Raw genomic sequence first — 19968 nt, 5'->3', positions numbered from 1 at the left:
AGTGGAGGTGGTTCAGGTTCTGGTCTACAGCCACACCCTGACCAGTCCACCCCTGCACAATGTTCAGGGCTGTAGAGCGTCTCTGGAAGACCCGGACAGTCGACCAACTCTGGAAGACCCGGACAGTCGACCAACTCTGGAAGACCCGGACAGTCGACCAACTCTGGAAGATCCGGACCGCAGGCAGACTGGCTCGGTTCCGGACCGCAGGCAGACTGGCTCGGTTCCGGACCGCAGGCAGACTGGCTCGGTTCCGGACCGCAGGCAGACTGGCTCGGTTCCGGACCGCAGGCAGACTGGCTCGGTTCCGGACCGCAGGCAGACTGGCTCGGCTCCGGACTGCAGGCAGACTCGCTCGGCTCCGGACCGCAGGCAGACTCACTCGGTTCTGGACCGCAGGCAGACTCACTCGCTTCCGGACTGTAGACCCATTCACACTTCTCCGAACTGTGGGCCGTCTCAATCGGCTCTGCACAGTGGGCCGTCTCCCTTGGTTCCGAACTGTAGGCCGTCTCACTCGGTTCCGGGCTATACACTCTTACCGGATACTCAGGATGGGGTACTGTTGCCGAATATTCTGGACGGGGCACTGTCGTCGGAAGCTCGAGACTGGACTGACGCACTGGAAGCCTGATGCGTGGTACTGGATGTGCCAGTTTGGGGACACGCACTTCAGGGCTAGTGCGGGGAGCAGGAACGGGCTGAGTTGGACTGGGATTACGCACTGGAAGCCTGATGCGTGGTGCTCGTACTGGATGTGCCAGTTTGGGGACACGCACCTCAGGGCTAGTGCGGGGAGCGGAACAGGCTGAGTTGGACTGGGTTGACACACTGGAGGCCTGGTGCGTGATGCTGGTACTGGAGGTATCAGACTGGATACACGCACCTCAGAGCTAGTGCGAGGAGCAGGAATAGGACGAGTAGGACTGGGCTGACGCACTGGAGGCCTGGTGCGTGGGCCTGGTACTGTCTTTACTAGACGGCTAGCACACACCTCAGGACAAGTATGAAGTACTAACTCAGGTGACATTATTTCTAGGACACGCTCTGCAGGGCGAATGTCGTGCCTAATACACCAACACAGTAGCTCTCTCATATTCTTCTCCTCCAATTTACCCATCAACTCCTTAACAGTCTCTGCTTCGCTCCCCTCCAATTTTACCCCGACTGGCTCTGGTTCCATCCTCGGCTCTGCCGATCTGTCCATGTGCCCACCCCAAAAAAAATGATTGGGGCTGCCTCTCCGGTTTGAACGCTATCGGCGTTCCACTGTAATATTCCCGGTCCTCCTTCGCCTTCTTCCATGGGCCCACTCCGGCTCTGATCTCCTCCCAGGTCCACGACTCCCGACAGTCCATATTATTGTTCCATCGCTCCTTACCCCGCTGCTTGGTCCTTGGTTGGTGGGAGATTCTGTAACGGTTGTCGTCGGATAAAGTGGACCAAAACGCAGCAGGAATATGTGCACTCATCTTGTCAACAAAGTGTCTTTGATTGAATCCCGTCCTGTCTTTCTATTCAGAGGTTTACACTACTGCTATCTGGTATTTAAAGTACTTTTCTGTATTTGAGTACTGCATTTTCAAATACACAGCGCAAAACAAGTACTTCTATTTGAGTATTTGAATAGTTATTGTAAAAACCAAATAGTCTGTAAAATTGTATTTCAAATACCTGGGTTAAATGCATAGGAGTGTATTTAAGTTAATGTATTTGAAATACAATATAATTTTCAAGTACTTATTTCAAATACTATCAAAAACTTTCCAAGTGTATTTCCAAATAAGTTACAATATTGAAAATATATCTGAATACTTACTTTGAATTTATGTGAAAGTATTTGAACCCAGGTCTGCTGTGTATACAGTATATCTCACCTGTGTACTAGCTGTGTGTTGCCCTGTTTGAGTTTAGACTTGAGGTCTCCATTAGCCAGACTGTCATTCTCCAGCTCTGTCACCTTCTTCTCCAGGTAACTCACCTGAGGACAGACAGACACATAGGTACAGGTGAGACCAAAGAAACGGGACCGATGACTCCCTACTCAGCCAAGGAATGGATTTGGGGTAAAGCCCTGTGATAGTCTAGTGTCTTGTCCAGGGGGTAAAGCCCTGTGGTCGTCTAGTGTCCTGTCCAGGGGGTAAAGCCCTGTGGTAGTCTAGTGTCCTGTCCAGGGGATAAAGCCCTGTGGTAGTCTAGTGTCCTGTCCAGGGGGTAAAGCCCTGGGGTAGTCTAGTGTCCTGTCCAGGGGATAAAGCCCTGGGGTAGTCTAGTGTCCTGTCCAGGGGATAAATCCCTGTGGTAGTCTAGACAGGGGGTAAAGCCCTGTGGTAGTCTAGACAGGGGGTAAAGCCCTGTGGAAGTCTAGACAGGGGGTAAAGCCCTGTGGAAGTCTAGTGTCCTATCCAGGGGGTAAATCCCTGTGGAAGTCTATTGTCCTATCCAGGGGGTAAAGCCCTGTGGTAGTCTAGTGTCCTGTCCAGGGGGTAAAGCCCTGTGGTAGTCTAGTGTCCTGCTGTGGTAGTCTAGTGTCCTGTCCAGGGGATGGATTTGGCTGTTAGGCCTGAAATAAAACTCTTATATGATAGAGGTATTTTTAATTGTGGGATAATAATAATAATCATAGCAGTTCATTTACAGAGTAAAATGTATGTTTCGGGGGGTACAGTTCCTTGTATGTGTGTGTGTGTGTGTGTGTGTGTGTGTGTGTGTGTGTGTGTTTTGTGTGTTTTTACCTTCTCAGTAATGTCCACATCACAAGAGTCAATGGAGTCTCTGAACAGGTCCTCTGTGCTTCCCTGACTGCTGCTAAAAGCACTGTGGTTGTGTTGGAACAACTGACTGTAGAGGGGAGGAGGAGGAGGAGGAGGAGAGGAGAGGGAAGAAGGAGGAAAGGGGGAGGAGGAGGAGGAGGAAGAGAGGAAAAGGGAAGAGGAGGAGAGAAGGGAGGAAAGGAGGAAAATAGGAGAAAGAGAGGAGGAGTAGGAGAGGGGGAAAAGAGAAGAGGAGGAGAGGAAAAAGATGAAGAGGTGGGTAATTAACTAAATTCATTTATTTTTTTGTGATGAATTTTTGATAAAAAGTTTCCCAAAGTGTAAGAGTGAGATAAGATACTAAAACCACAGACCACCTGATCCATCAGATAACCACAGTACAGTCCCTCCCTCTACCACCTGATCCATCAGATAACCACAGTACAGTCCCTCCCTCCACCACCTGATCCATCAGATAACCACAGTACAGTCCCTCCCTCTACCAGCCACCTGATCCATCAGATAACCACAGTACAGTCCCTCCCTCCACCACCTGATCCATCAGATAACCACAGTACAGTCCCTCCCTCTACCACCTGATCCATCAGATAACCACAGTACAGTCCCTCCCTCTACCAGCCACCTGATCCATCAGATAACCACAGTACAGTCCCTCCCTCTACCAGCCACCTGATCCATCAGATAACCACAGTACAGTCCCTCCCTCTACCAGCCACCTGATCCATCAGATAACCACAGTACAGTCCCTCCCTCTACCAGCCACCTGATCCATCAGATAACCACAGTACAGTCCCTCCCTCTCAGCCACCTGATCCATCAGATAACCACAGTACAGTCCCTCCCTCTCACCACCTGATCCATCAGATAACCACAGTACAGTCCCTCCCTCTACCACACCTGATCCATCAGATAACCACAGTACAGTCCCTCCCTCTACCACCACCTGATCCATCAGATAACCACAGTACAGTCCCTCCCTCCCCACCACCTGATCCATCAGATAACCACAGTACAGTCCCTCCCTCTACCAGCCACCTGATCCATCAGATAACCACAGTACAGTCCCTCCCTCTACCACCTGATCCATCAGATAACCACAGTACAGTCCCTCCCTCCACCACCTGATCCATCAGATAACCACAGTACAGTCCCTCCCTCTACCAGCCACCTGATCCATCAGATAACCACAGTACAGTCCCTCCCTCTACCACCTGATCCATCAGATAACCACAGTACAGTCCCTCCCTCCACCACCTGATCCATCAGATAACCACAGTAGAGTCCCTCCCTCCACCACCTGATCCATCAGATAACCACAGTACAGTCCCTCCCTCTACCACCTGATCCATCAGATAACCACAGTACAGTCCCTCCCTCTACCACCTGATCCATCAGATAACCACAGTACAGTCCCTCCCTCTACCAGCCACCTGATCCATCAGATAACCACAGTACAGTCCCTCCCTCCACCACCTGATCCATCAGATAACCACAGTACAGTCCCTCCCTCCACCAGCCACCTGATCCATCAGATAACCACAGTACAGTCCCTCCCTCTACCAGCCACCTGATCCATCAGATAACCACAGTACAGTCCCTCCCTCTACCAGCCACCTGATCCATCAGATAACCACAGTAGAGTCCCTCCCTCTACCAGCCACCTGATCCATCAGATAACCACAGTACAGTCCCTCCCTCTACCACCTGATCCATCAGATAACCACAGTACAGTCCCTCCCTCTACCAGCCACCTGATCCATCAGATAACCACAGTACAGTCCCTCCCTCCACCAGCCACCTGATCCATCAGATAACCACAGTACAGTCCCTCCCTCTACCAGCCACCTGATCCATCAGATAACCACAGTACAGTCCCTCCCTCTACCACCTGATCCATCAGATAACCACAGTACAGTCCCTCCCTCTACCAGCCACCTGATCCATCAGATAACCACAGTACAGTCCCTCCCTCTACCAGCCCCCTGATCCATCAGATAACCACAGTACAGTCCCTCCCTCTACCACCTGATCCATCAGATAACCACAGTACAGTCCCTCCCTCTACCAGCCACCTGATCCATCAGATAACCACAGTACAGTCCCTCCCTCTACCACCTGATCCATCAGATAACCACAGTACAGTCCCTCCCTCTACCAGCCACCTGATCCATCAGATAACCACAGTACAGTCCCTCCCTCTACCACCTGATCCATCAGATAACCACAGTACAGTCCCTCCCTCTACCAGCCACCTGATCCATCAGATAACCACAGTACAGTCCCTCCCTCCTCCCTTTCTGTTGGGGCTGTAAAAAGATGATCTCATTAACTTACCGTCCAAAGGCAGTGCTGGATATCTTTCTGTTGGGGCTGTAAAAAGATAAACAGGAAAATCAGAAATGTTATGGTAGAGGGTTGGTTTATAACTCAGGGCATGTTATAGGGTTGGTTTATAACACAGGGCATGCTAGATGGTTGGTTTTATAACTCGGGGCATGGTAGAGGGTTGGTTTATAACAGGGCATGTTATAGGGTTGGTTTATAACACAGGGCATAGTAGAGGGTTGGTTTATAACACAGGGCATGGTAGAGGGTTGATTTATAACACAGGGCATGGTAGAGGGTTGGTTTATAACACAGGGCATGGTAGGGGGTTGGTTTTATAACACAGTGCATGGTATAGGGTTGGTTTTATAACACGGGGCATGGTATAGGGTTGGTTTATAACACGGGGCATTGTATAGGGTTGGTTTATAACACGGGGCATGGTATAGGGTTGGTTTATAACACAGGGCATGGTATAGAGTTGGTTTATAACTCAGGGCATGGTATAGGGTTGGTTTATAACACAGGGCATGGTATAGGGTTGGTTTATAACACAGGGCATGGTATAGGGTTGGTTTATAACACAGGGCATGGTATAGGGTTGGTTTATAACACAGGGCATGGTATAGGGTTGGTTTATAACACAGGGCATGGTATAGGGTTGGTTTATAACACAGGGCATGGTATAGTGTTGGTTTATAACACAGAGCATGGTATAGGGTTGGGTTATAACACGGCATGGTATAGGGTTGGTTTATAACACAGTGCATGGTATAGGGTTGGGTTATAACACAGGGCATGGTATAGGGTTGGTTTATAACACAGAGCATGGTATAGGGTTGGTTTGTTTATAACACAGGGCATGGTAGAGGGTAGGTTGGTGTATAACACAGGGCATGGTAGAGGGTTGGTTTTATAACACAGGGCATGTTATAGGGTTGGTTTATAACACAGGGCATGGTAGAGGGTTGGTTTATAACACAGGGCATGGTATAGGGTTGGTTTATAACACAGGGCATGGTATAGGGTTGGTTTATAACACAGGGCATGGTATAGGGTTGGTTTATAACACAGAGCATAGTATAGGGTTGGTTTATAACACAGGGCATGGTAGAGGGTTGGTTTATAACACAGAGCATGGTATAGGGTTGGTTTATAACACAGGGCATGGTATAGGGTTGGTTTATAACACAGGGCATGGTATAGGGTTGGTTGGTTTATAACACAGGGCATGGTATAGGGTTGGGTTATAACACAGGGCATGGTATAGGGTTGGTTGGTTTATAACACAGGGCATGGTATAGGGTTGGGTTATTACACGGGGCATGGTATAGGGTTGGTTGGTTTATAACACAGGGCATGGTATAGGGTTGGTTTATAACACAGGGCATGGTAGAGGGTTGGTTTTATAACACAGGGCATGGTAGAGGGTTGGTTTTATAACACAGGGCATGGTATAGGGTTGGTTTATAACACAGGGCATGGTATAGGGTTGGTTTATACCACGGGGCATTGTAGAGGGTTGGTTTATATCACAGGGCATGGTATAGGGTTGGTTTATACCACAGGGCATGGTATAGGATTGGTTGGGTTATAACACGGGGCATTGTATAGGGTTGGTTTATAATACAGGGCATGGTATAGGGTTGGTTGGTTGGTTTATAACGCAGAGCATGGTATAGGGTTGGTTTATAACTCAGGGCATGGTATAGGGTTGGTTTATAACACAGGGCATGGTATAGGGTTGGTTTATAACACAGGGCATGGTATAGGGTTGGTTTATAACACAGGGCATGGTATAGGGTTGGTTTTATAGTAAGAACAGGGCTGAGTGGGACTGGGAGCCGAGGAAGAGCATGGACCAGGGTTAAGACAGGTTTAGAAGCCTGGCTGGCGAACGGGGTCAGGGTGGAGCAGGTTTACGACAGGTTTAGAAGCCTGGCTGATGAACGGGGTCAGGGTGGAGCAGGGTTAAGACAGGTTTAGAAGCCTGGCTGGTGAACGGTGTCAGGGTGGAGCAGGGTTAAGACAGGTTTAGAAGCCTGGCTGATGAACGGGGTCAGGGTGGGCCAGGGTTAAGACAGGTTTAGAAGCCTGGCTGGTGAACGGGGTCAGGGTGGAACAGGGTTAAGACAGGTTTAGAAGCCTGGCTGGTGAACGGTGTCAGGGTGGAGCAGGGTTAAGACAGGTTTAGAAGCCTGGCTGGGGAACGGGGTCAGGGTGGAGCAGGTTTAAGACAGGTTTAGAAGCCTGGCTGATGAAAGGGGGCAGGGTGGGCCAGGGTTAAGACAGGTTTAGAAGCCTGGCTGGGGAACGGGGTCAGGGTGGAGCAGGTTTAAGACAGGTTTAGAAGCCTGGCTGATGAACGGGGTCAGGGTGGGCCAGGGTTAAGACAGGTTTAGAACCTGCTTAACGGGTCAGGGTGGACAGGGTTAAGACAGGTTTAGAAGCCTGGCTGGTGAACGGGTCAGGTGGAGCAGGGTTAAGACAGGTTTGAACCCTGGCTGGTGAACGGGGTCAGGGTGGAGCAGGGTTAAGACAGGTTTAGAACCCTGGCTGGTGAACGGGGTCAGGGTGGAGCAGGGTTAAGACAGGTTTAGAACCCTGGCTGGTGAACGGGGTCAGGGTCGGTAGTTACGTCAGTGCCAGGCAGGGATTATTTGAGGTAGATTAGATAAGAGGAAGGCTATGGTGACATCAGGGAGAACCACGCTATATATAGATCACCTGAGTAATGTCCTGGGCTAGGATCCTATTAGAACCTGACCTGCTTTTACATCTCTCTCTCTCACACACACACACACAGCCTGCCAGGCATGAACACCCTGAGACACAGATGTCACACACACACACCAGCTTTACACTCATTACTGTGTTATAGCACCTTCAAGTAAAAGACATGACCACAGTGTGTGTGTGTGTGTGTGTGTGTGTGTGTGTGTGTGTGTGTGTGTGTGTGTAACCATAGCTAAACTAACCAGCATCTTAAGAGTCTCACACACCACATCTCATCTCAAATGGAGTGTAACCATGGAAACACAACACACAGAACAGAGAGAGACATACCATCTAGCCTGACCTCTACCTGGCTCATCGACAATATGGTGTGACTGTGGTACAAATGGCACCCTATTCCCTACAGAGCCCTATGGGCCTGGTCTAAAGTAGTGCACTATACAGGGAACAGAGCCCTATGGGCCTGGTCTAAAGTAGTGCACTATACAGGGAATAGGGTGCAGTGATTGAACCAGTGATTCAAGAGAGCATGACGGACAGTTGCTATGGTGAACAAAACAATATAATATAAGGGAGATGTGAAGTAGACTTTGGTCCATACAGCAATCCTGCCGTGGTGAACGGGGTCAGGGTAGAGCAGGGTTAAGACAGGTTTAGAAGCCTGGCTGGTGAACGGAGTCAGGGTGGAACAGGGTTAAGACAGGTTTAGAAGCCTGGCTGGTGAACGGGGTCTGTGTGGAGCAGGGTTAAGACAGGTTTAGAAGCCTGGCTGGTGAACGGGGTCTGTGTGGAGCAGGGTTAAGACAGGTTTAGAAGCCTGGCTGGTGAACGGGGTCAGGGTGGCACAGGGTTAAGACAGGTTTAGAAGCCTGGCTGATGAACGGGGTCAGGGTGGAACAGGGTTAAGACAGGTTTAGAAGCCTGGCTGGTGAACGGGGTCAGGGTGGAACAAGGTTAAGACAGGTTTAGAATACTTGACTGAAGTATCCTAGCTACACCAACCACTGCGTTAAGTAATGGTGCCATCTAAACTATCCAACACTAACCATGGTGATAAAATGGCATCTATTCTATTCTATCAATTGTATTTCTATGTCCACTTCTATGTCCATTTCTCAGGTCAGTAACACCTGAACCATAGAATCTGCAGTAACAGACCACAGCATTAGGGAACACCAAGTCTTTACTGAAAGCCCTCATCCCTCTCCACAATACACTGCAGACTACATCCTACCCCCTCCATAGACACACACCCCCCTTCCCCTTCTGCCCAATTTAACCCAGCCTGTGTCTAACTGGGATGCAGTTGCTATGGTAACAAATCTGCCCTTAACAAATCTATTTTCCTAGAAAAGGAGGGAAGAAGAGAGAGAGAGAGAGAGAGAGAGGGGAGGGAGGAAGAAGGGATCTGCTTTATAATAAACACCACTGGCAGTGAGAGCTAATCAGTACTGTATCATGGTACTGTAGGTATCCACTACAAAGAGACTGTGTGTGTGTGTGTGTGTGTGTGTGTGTGTGTGTGTGGTAGGCATCCACTTCAATGACTTACTGAATAGGCTAGTACTATGATGGGAGGTTCACTAAAGAACAGCAACGGTTTGTCATTTATTTCAAGGAGAGAGAGTGGTGGTTTGAAGCAGAATGCACACTACCGTTCAAAAGTTTGGGGTGACTTCGAAATGTCCTTGTTTCCCATGAAAACATCCATGAAATGAAATGAGTTGCAAAATGAATAGGAAATATAGTCAAGATGTTGACAAGGTTATAAATAATGATTTTTAATTGAAATAATAATAGTGTCCTTCAAACTTTGTTTTCGTCAAAGAATCCTCCATGTGCAGTAATTACATCCTTGCAGACCTTTGGCATTCTAGTTGTCCATTAGTTGAGGTAACCTGAAGAGATTTCACCCCATGCTTCCTGAAGCACCTCCCACAAGTTGGATTGGCTTGATGGGCACTTCTTACGTACCATACGGTCAAGCTGCTCCCACAACAGCTCAATAGGGGTGAGATCCGGTGACTGTGCTGGTCACTCCATTATAGACAGAATACCAGCTGACTGCTTCTTCCCTAAAGAGTTATTGCATAGTTTGGAGCTGTGCTTTGGGTCATTGTCCTGGTGTAGGAGGAAATTGGCTCCAATTAAGTGCCATCCACAGGGTATGGCATGGCGTTGCAAAATGGAGTGATAACCTTCCTTCTTCAAGATCCCTTTTACCCTGTACAAATCTCCCACTTTACCACCACCAAAGCACCCCCAGACCATCACATTGCCTCCACCATGCTTGACAGATGGCGTCAAGCTCTCCTCCAGCATATTTTCATTTTTTTCTGCATCTCACGAATGTTGTTCTTTGTGATCTGAACACCTCAAACTTAGATTCGTCTGTCCATAACACTTTTTTCCAATCTTCCTCTGTCCAGTGTCTGTGTTCTTTTGCCCATCTTAATCTTTTCTTTTTATTGGCCAGTCTGAGATATGGATTTTTATTTGCAACTCTGCCTAGAAGGCCAGCATCCCAGAGTTGCCTCTTCACTGTTGACGTTGAGACTGGTGTTTGGCGGGTACTATTTAATGAAGCTGCCAGTTGAGGACTTGTGAGGCATCTGTTTCTCAAACAAGACACTAATGTACCCGTCATCTTTCTCAGTTGTGCACCGGGGCCTCCCACTCCTCTATCTATTCTGGTTAGAGCCAGTTTGCTCTGTTCTGTGAGAGGGAGTAGAACACAGTGTTGTACGAGATCTTCAGTTTCTTGGCAATTTCTCTCATGGAATAGCCTTCATTTCTCAGAACAAGGATAGACTGACGAGTTTCAGAAGAAAGTGCTTTGTTTTTGGCCATTTTGAGCCTGTAATCGAACCCACACATGCTGGTGCTCCAGATACTCAACTAGTCTGAAGAAGGCCAGTTTTATTGCTTCTTTAATCAGGACAACAGTTTTCAGATGTGCTAACATAATTGCAAAAGGGTTTTCTAATGATAAATTAGCCTATTAAAATGAAAAACTTGGATTAGCTAACACAACGTGCCATTGGAAGACAGTAGTGATGGTTGCTGATAATGGGCCTCTGTACCCATATGTAGATATTCCATAGTTTAAAAAAAAAGCTACAATAGTCATTTACAACATTAACAATGTCTACACTGTATTTCTGATCAATTTGATGTTATTTTAATGGACAAAAATGTTTGCTGTTCTTTCAAAAACAAGGACATGTCTAAGTGACCCCAAACTTTTGAACGGTAGTGTATATGTGTGCCCGGCGTGCTTGTGTGTGTGTGTGTGTGTGTGTGTGTGTGTGTGTGTGTGTGTGTGTGTTTACCTGTTGGCTCTGAGGTTGTTGAGCCTGGCCTCCAGGTCGTTGAGCAGGTTAACCTTCTTATAGCACTGAGAACAATATACATCCAACACATCACTGTTGTACAGGTGACACATCTTCAGAGGGGTCTGACCAGCACTACAGAGACAGAGGGAGGGAGGGAGAGGGGGGAGACAGAGACAGAGAGAGACAAGGGGGGAGGGAGGGAGAGACAGAGAGAGACTAATTACACACGGTTCTTTGTATCTGTCAATAGAACAGAGCAATAGGTTTCCTTCCTGTTACACATGAATGGCTGAAAGGTGAAGAGTGTGTGTTGGTGTAGCATGGAAAGGGGTCTAGTGTGCAGTGTGTGTCAGTCATTGGGGGCCAACTGTCATTGATGAATGTCCTGTATGCTGTGTGAGTTTCCTCTATGTACCACTAACCTGGAGGGCAGAGAGGAGCCCAGGTCTGAGAAGCCGTTGGTTCGCACGTCATCGTCGGGGCAAGGGCTGCTGGGAGTGTAGTCCACGTCCTCCCCCTCTCCGTAGTCCTCAAACTGCTCCTCCCCCGAGAAGACGGACGCAGAAGCCGAGCCAATCAGCTGGCCAGAACTATAGCCAATCAGAACACAAAGAACATGAGTCAACGTATGAATCAGTATGGCCCCGGTCCCATAGGGTCCCGTACTCCCATCTCCCAGGTCCCTCAAATTCCCATCTGAACCTGGAAGACATTTCTACTGTTTTTGATCATACCTCCCCTCTAATCAGGGACTGATTTAGACCCACCAGGTAGGTGATATTAACAGGTAGAACAGAAAACCAGCAGTACTCTGGAACTTGTTGGATAAGATTTGAATACCCCTTCCCTAGAAACTCAGGACATCTGAAAACACTGTCTGGAGTATAGCAATATGGAGCCAATTCCACCAAGCCTATCAGAGGGCCCATTCCACCTAGCCAATAGCAGTCCAACAAGTCTACAAGAAGTGCTTATTACAGGTTGGGGCTACTACAGCCCCGGTCAGATAGATGGTACTACAGCCCCGGTCAGATAGATGGTACTACAGCCCCGGTCAGATAGATGGTACTACAGCCCCGGTCAGATAGATGGTACTACAGCCCCGGTCAGATAGATGGTACTACAGCCATGGTCAGATAGATGGTACTACAGCCCCGGTCAGATAGATGGTACTACAGCCCCGGTCAGATAGATGGTACTACAGCCCCGGTCAGATACATGGTACTACAGCCCCGGTCAGATAGATGGTACTACAGCCATGGTCAGATAGATGGTACTACAGCCCCGGTCAGATAGATGGTACTACAGCCCCGGTCAGATAGATGGTACTACAGCCCCGGTCAGATAGATGGTACCGGTATAATCTGTGACATCATAACGTCACACTTACTTGTTGAACAGTCCGCCGAGCCCCTCCTCCTTCTCGTTGCTCCGCCCCCCGTCAGAGATGTCAGAGCCCACCCCGCTCTCATTGGTACTGTCCATGTCACAACACTCCCCCTGCTCCACACTGCAGTCTGGATATGGACGGGTACACATGATGATGGGAGGGCCCAGTCGGGCCTCGCCGTTCTGGAGCGAGAGAGAGGGGGGAGGAGAGGGAGCATGGAGGGAGGGGGGGAGCATAGGGGAGGGGGGAGGGGAGGGGGAGCATAGGGGGAGGGGGGAGAGAGAGGGGAGGGGGAGAGAGGGAGCATAGGGGGAGGGGGAGAGAGGGGAGGGTAGAGGGAGAGGGAGCAAGGGGGGAGAGAGAGGGGAGGGTAGGGGGAGAGAGAGAGGACATTAGTCAACCATCACCGTTATTCAACTCAACATGCTGGAGACAGACACAACAGTGTTTCCTCTACGTTGTTGTCTTGGCGGAGCACACGGCCAACTTCCAGACCCTGAACAATGAAACATTTATTCAACACCCATCTTCTAGTACCCACAGCTAAGAGCACTCTCAGTGAACCAGCACATTCAATTCAATACAACCCAGGCAGTGATGGACCACTGGTAGGGCAGAGAAGAGTGTCTCAGAAACCCCTCCCTTTCTCCTTCCTCTCCTCTCTCCCCCTCCCTCCCTCCCTCCCTCCCTCCCTCCCTTCCTTCCTCCTTCCCTCTCACTCTCTCTCTCTCTCTGAAGGATATCTACAGCAGCTTTAGTAAACCTGTGATTTAATGACCTCTCGTTAGTCTTCTCCACGCCTGTCTGACAGACTAACAACATCACGCACACACCCTCATCATGGCCTTTAAAACAGGATTTATGTGTAGAGTAGTTACTGTGTTGATTATCTGGCCTGTAACAGTCTCTCTAGGGGCTGGTAATGTCTGTGTTGATTATCTGGCCTGTAACAGTCTCTCTAGGGGCTGGTAATGTCTGTGTTGATTATCTGGCCTGTAACAGTCTCTCTAGGGGCTGGTAATGTCTGTGTTGATTATCTGGCCTGTAACAGTCTCTCTAGGGGCTGGTAATGTCTGTGTTGATTATCTGACCTGTAACAGCCTCTCTAGGGGCTGGTAATGTCTGTGTTGATTATCTGGCCTGTAACAGTCTCTCTAGAGGCTGGTAATGTCTGTGTTGATTATCTGGCCTGTAACAGTCTCTCTAGGGGCTGGTAATGTCTGTGTTGATTATCTGGCCTGTAACAGTCTCTCTAGGGGCTGGTAATGTCTGTGTTGATTATCTGACCTGTAACAGTCTCTCTAGGGGCTGGTAATGTCTGTGTTGATTATCTGACCTCTCTATCCCTCTCTGTAATTGTTAAGGACTGGGGAGATTCTCGGGATAAAAGAAATGGAATGGAGCTCAGCACCGGCAAAATCCTAGAGGAAAACCTGGTTCAGTCTGCTTTCCACCAGACACTGGGAGAATAATTAACCTTTCAGCAGGACAATAACCTAAAACACAAGGCCAAATATACACTGGAGTTTTGACTTAAATCTTCTTGAAAATCTATGGCAAGACATGAAAATGGTTATCTAGCAATGATCAACAACCAATTTGACAGAGCTTGAAGAATTTTGAAAAGAACAAATTGGCAAATGTTGCACAATCCAGGTGCGGAAAGCTGTTAGAGACTTACCCAGAAAGACTGTAATCGCTGCTAAAGATGCTTCTACAAAGTATTGACTCAGGGGTGTGAATACTTACGTAAATGAGATATTTCTGTGTTTATTTTTCAATAAATTTACTAAAATGTCTAAAAACATGTTAACTTTGTCATTATGGGGTATTGTGTGCAGATGGGTGAGAAAAACAACAATTTCATCAATTTTGAAATCATGCTGTAACAACAAAATGTGGAATAAGTCAAAGGGTATGAATGCTTTCTGAAGGCACTGTATCCATAAGTTATTATTATTACTAATTATGGCAGGTTTGGTCCTCCATAAAATACATGACATAAATGCATAATGAGGAGACATGAAGGGCGTTTTAGAGTACAGGAGTAGAGAACATTGGGTAGTGACTGGACCACTGGCCTAGATCTGTCTTCTCCTGTTCAGGAGTGTGTGTGATTGTGTGTAAATAATACATACACGTCTGTCTGGCCTCACCAGACTGCTCTACCACACACACACACACACACACACACACACACACACACACACACACACACACACACACACACACACACACACACACACACACACACACACACACCATTGAATCAACATCAATGTTATTGTAATGAATGGTAGAGAGGGCAGTCCTCCTGAGAGGTTATAGAGGGGAACAGAAGGCTCCAGAGAGTCTCTAACCTGGTTATAGAGGGGAACAGAAGGCTCTAACCTGGTTATAGAGGGGAACAGAAGGCTCTAACCTGGTTATAGAGGGGAACAGAAGGCTCCAGAGAGGCTCTAACCTGGTTATAGAGGGGAACAGAAGGCTCTAACCTGGTTATAGAGGGGAACAGAAGGCTCCAGAGAGGCTCTAACCTGGTTATAGAGGGGAACAGAAGGCTCTAACCTGGTTATAGAGGGGAACAGAAGGCTCCAGAGAGGCTCTAACCTGGTTATAGAGGGGAACAGAAGGCTCCAGAGAGGCTCTAACCTGGTTATAGAGGGGAACAGAAGGCTCTAACCTGGTTATAGAGGGGAACAGAAGGCTCTAACCTGGTTATAGAGGGGAACAGAAGGCTCTAACCTGGTTATAGAGGGGAACAGAAGGCTCTAACCTGGTTATAGAGGGGAACAGAAGGCTCTAACCTGGTTATAGAGGGGAACAGAAGGCTCTAACCTGGTTATAGAGGGGAACAGAAGGCTCTAACCTGGTTATAGAGGGGAACAGAAGGCTCCAGAGAGGCTCTAACCTGGTTATAGAGAGGAACAGAAGGCTCTAACCTGGTTATAGAGGGGAACAGAAGGCTCTAACCTGGTTATAGAGGGGAACAGAAGGCTCTAACCTGGTTATAGAGGGGAACAGAAGGCTCTAACCTGGTTATAGAGGGGAACAGAAAGCTCCAGAGAGGCTCTAACCTGGTTATAGAGGGGAACAGAAGGCTCCAGAGAGGCTCTAACCTGGTTATAGAGAGGAACAGAAGGCTCCAGAGAGGCTCTAACGTGGTTATAGAGAGGAACAGAAGGCACTAACCTGGTTATAGAGAGGAACAGAAGGCTCTAACCTGGTTATAGAGGGGAACAGAAGGCTCTAACCTGGTTATAGAGGGGAACAGAAGGCTCTAACCTAGTTATAGAGGGGAACAGAAAGCTCCAGAGAGTCTCTAACCTGGTTATAGAGGGGAACAGAAGGCACCAGAGAGGCTCTAACCTTGTTATAGAGGGGAACAGAAGGCTCCAGAGAGGCTCTAACCTGGTTATAGAGAGGAACAGAAGGCTCCAGAGAGGCTCTAACCTGGTTATAGAGGGGAACAGAAGGCTCCAGAGAGGCTCTAACCTGGTTATAGAGGGGAACAGAAGGCTCTAACCTGGTTACAGAGGGGAACAGAAGGCTCTAACCTGGTTATAGAGGGGAGCAGACGACTCCAGAGAGGCTCTAACCTGGTTATAGAGGGGAACAGAAGGCTCTAACCTGGTTATAGAGGGGAACAGAAGGCTCTAACCTGGTTATAGAGAGGAACAGAAGGCTCCAGAGGGGCTCTAACCTGGTTATAGAGGGGAACAGAAGGCACTAACCTGGTTATAGAGGGGAACAGAAGGCTCTAACTTGGTTATAGAGGGGGATAGACGACTCCAGAGAGGCTCTAACCTGGTTATAGAGGGGAACAGAAGGCTCCAGAGGCTCTAACCTGGTTACAGAGGGGAACAGAAGGCTTCAGAGAGGCTCTAACCTGGTTATAGAGGGGAACAGAAGGCACTAACCTGGTTATAGAGGGGAACAGAAGGCTCTAACTTGGTTATAGAGGGGGATAGACGACTCCAGAGAGGCTCTAACCTGGTTACAGAGGGGAACAGAAGGCTCTAACCTGGTTATAGAGGGGAGCAGACGACTCCAGAGAGGCTCTAACCTGGTTATAGAGGGGAACAGAAGGCTCTAACCTGGTTATAGAGAGGAACAGAAGGCTCCAGAGAGGCTCTAACCTGGTTATAGAGAGGAACAGAAGGCACTAACCTGGTTATAGAGAGGAACAGAAGGCTCCAGAGAGGCTCTAACCTGGTTATAGAGGGGAACAGAAGGCACTAACTTGGTTATAGAGGGGAACAGAAGGCTCTAACCTGGTTATAGAGAGGAACAGAAGGCTCCAGAGGGGCTCTAACCTGGTTATAGAGAGGAACATAAGGCTCCAGAGAGGCTCTAACCTGGTTATAGAGAGGAACAGAAGGCTCTAACCTGGTTATAGAGAGGAACAGAAGGCTCTAACCTGGTTATAGAGGGGAACAGAAGGCTTTAACCTGGTTATAGAGGGGAACAGAAGGCTCTAACCTGGTTATAGAGGGGAGCAGACGACTCCAGAGAGGCTCTAACCTGGTTATAGAGGGGAACAGAAGGCTCTAACCTGGTTACAGAGGGGAACAGAAGGCTCTAACCTGGTTATAGAAGGGAGCAGACGACTCCAGAGAGGCTCTAACCTGGTTATAGAGGGGAACAGAAGGCTCTAACCTGGTTATAGAGGGGAACAGAAGGCTCTAACCTGGTTATAGAGAGGAACAGAAGGCTCCAGAGAGGCTCTAACCTGGTTATAGAGAGGAACAGAAGGCTCCAGAGGGGCTCTAACCTGGTTATAGTGGGGAACAGAAGGCACTAACCTGGTTATAGAGGGGGATAGACAACTCCAGAGAGGCTCTAACCTGGTTACAGAGGGGAACAGAAGGCTTCAGAGAGGCTCTAACCTGGTTATAGAGGGGAACAGAAGGCTCCAGAGAGGCTCTAACCTGGTTATAGAGGGGAACAGAAGGCACTAACCTGGTTATAGAGGGGGATAGACGACTCCAGAGAGGCTCTAACCTGGTTATAGAGGGGAGCAGACGACTCCAGAGAGGCTCTAACCTGGTTATAGAGGGGAACAGAAGGCTCTAACCTGGTTATAGAGAGGAACAGAAGGCTCCAGAGAGGCTCTAACCTGGTTATAGAGAGGAACAGAAGGCTCCAGAGAGGCTCTAAGCTGGTTATAGAGGGGAACAGAAGGCACTAACCTGGTTATAGAGGGGAACAGAAGGCTCTAACTTGGTTATAGAGAGGAACAGAAGGCTCCAGAGAGGCTCTAACCTGGTTATAGAGGGGAACAGAAGGCTCTAACCTGGTTATAGAGGGGAACAGAAGGCTCTAACCTGGTTATAGAGGGGAACAGAAGGCTCTAACCTGGTTATAGAGGGGAACAGAAGGCTCTAACCTGGTTATAGAGGGGAACAGAAGGCTCTAACCTGGTTATAGGAGGGGAACAGAAGGCTCTAACCTGGTTATAGAGGGGAACAGAAAGCTCCAGAGAGGCTCTAACCTGGTTATAGAGAGGAACAGAAGGCTCCAGAGAGGCTCTAACCTGGTTATAGAGAGGAACAGAAGGCACTAACCTGGTTATAGAGGGGAACAGAAGGCTCTAACCTGGTTATAGAGGGGAACAGAAGGCTCTAACCTGGTTACAGAGGGGAACAGAAGGCTCTAACCTGGTTACAGAGGGGAACAGAAGGCTCTAACCTGGTTACAGAGGGGAACAGAAGGCTCTAACCTGGTTATAGAGGGGAACAGAAGGCTCTAACCTGGTTATAGAGGGGAACAGAAAGCTCCAGAGAGGCTCTAACCTGGTTATAGAGGGGAACAGAAGGCTCCAGAGAGGCTCTAACCTGGTTATAGAGAGGAACAGAAGGCTCCAGAGAGGCTCTAACGTGGTTATAGAGAGGAACAGAAGGCACTAACCTGGTTATAGAGGGGAACAGAAGGCTCTAACCTGGTTATAGAGGGGAACAGAAGGCTCTAACCTGGTTATAGAGGGGAACAGAAGGCTCTAACCTGCTTACAGAGGGGAACAGAAGGCTCTAACCTGGTTACAGAGGGGAACAGAAGGCTCTAACCTGGTTATAGAGGGGAACAGAAGGCTCTAACCTGGTTATAGAGGGGAACAGAAAGCTCCAGAGAGGCTCTAACCTGGTTATAGAGGGGAACAGAAGGCTCCAGAGAGGCTCTAACCTGGTTATAGAGAGGAACAGAAGGCTCCAGAGAGGCTCTAACGTGGTTATAGAGAGGAACAGAAGGCACTAACCTGGTTATAGAGAGGAACAGAAGGCTCTAACCTGGTTATAGAGGGGAACAGAAGGCTCTAACCTGGTTATAGAGGGGAACAGAAGGCTCTAACCTAGTTATAGAGGGGAACAGAAGGCTCTAACCTGGTTATAGAGGGGAACAGAAGGCTCTAACCTAGTTATAGAGGGGAACAGAAAGCTCCAGAGAGTCTCTAACCTGGTTATAGAGGGGAACAGAAGGCACCAGAGAGGCTCTAACCTTGTTATAGAGGGGAACAGAAGGCTCCAGAGAGGCTCTAACCTGGTTATAGAGAGGAACAGAAGGCTCCAGAGAGGCTCTAACCTGGTTATAGAGGGGAACAGAAGGCACTAACCTGGTTATAGAGGGGAACAGAAGGCACTAACCTGGTTATAGAGGGGAACAGAAGGCTCTAACTTGGTTATAGAGGGGGATAGACGACTCCAGAGAGGCTCTAACCTGGTTATAGAGGGGAACAGAAGGCTCTAACCTGGTTATAGAGAGGAACAGAAGGCTCCAGAGAGGCTCTAACCTGGTTATAGAGAGGAACAGAAGGCTCCAGAGAGGCTCTAACCTGGTTATAGAGAGGAACAGAAGGCTCTAACCTGGTTATAGAGAGGAACAGAAGGCTCTAACCTGGTTATAGAGGGGAACAGAAGGCTCTAACCTGGTTAGTGTGTATGATATTGTTTTCTCTCTCTCTCTCTCTCTCTCTCTCCTAGTCTGTATGAGTCCCAAATGGCCCACTATATAGTGCACTACTTTACCCTATGGGCCCTGGTCAAAAGTAGTGCACTTTTAAGGGAATAGGGTGCTGTTCGGAATACACACTGGGAGTGTATCTAGCATTCCCATGCAGGAGGCTCAATGCTTTAGTGTGTGAGTGTGTGTGTGAGTGAGTGTTTTCACTCAACATCATACATTATACACGGAGATATGTCTGAACCAAGGATGGGAGACAGAGGGTAAAGGACAGAGAAGGTCAGAGGTTGTTCTGAACATACATCCTTTCCATTCACACTAGTGCCAGTCTAGACTGGCTCAGTTCACTGCAGGTGTTCACAGCTGGTGGCTGTCAAACTTTGTTACCCATTCACCCCCCCACTCCCTTTCTCTCCCTCACTCCCCTCTCTCACTCACTCACTCCTTCATCCCC

General features: G+C 48.5%; 1 protein-coding gene across 4 annotated transcripts in view; it reads right to left on the bottom strand.

Moving 5' to 3' along the window:
- The window catches only part of LOC123724056 (rab11 family-interacting protein 4A), a 116264-nt gene that overhangs the window by 17279 nt on the left and 79017 nt on the right, over positions 1 to 19968 (bottom strand). For all 4 annotated transcript variants that reach the window (XR_006769308.1, XM_045715863.1, XM_045715865.1 and 1 more), the window contains 6 exons: positions 12561 to 12742; positions 11593 to 11760; positions 11168 to 11302; positions 5109 to 5144; positions 2736 to 2841; positions 1878 to 1981 (listed from right to left, as the gene is read on the bottom strand). Coding sequence is in view for 3 of the 4 variants with exons in the window: in XM_045715863.1 (XP_045571819.1) it covers positions 1878 to 1981; positions 2736 to 2841; positions 5109 to 5144; positions 11168 to 11302; positions 11593 to 11760; positions 12561 to 12742 (731 nt within the window). In the remaining variant the exon portion in view is untranslated. The remainder of the gene's footprint in view (positions 1 to 1877; positions 1982 to 2735; positions 2842 to 5108; positions 5145 to 11167; positions 11303 to 11592; positions 11761 to 12560; positions 12743 to 19968) is intronic.

The sequence above is a fragment of the Salmo salar genome, chromosome ssa03 (genome assembly GCF_905237065.1).
Source record: "Salmo salar chromosome ssa03, Ssal_v3.1, whole genome shotgun sequence".
NCBI lineage: Eukaryota > Metazoa > Chordata > Actinopteri > Salmoniformes > Salmonidae > Salmo > Salmo salar.
The sequence above is the reverse complement of the archived record's forward strand: the minus strand, read 5'-3'. Positions and strand labels throughout refer to the sequence as shown.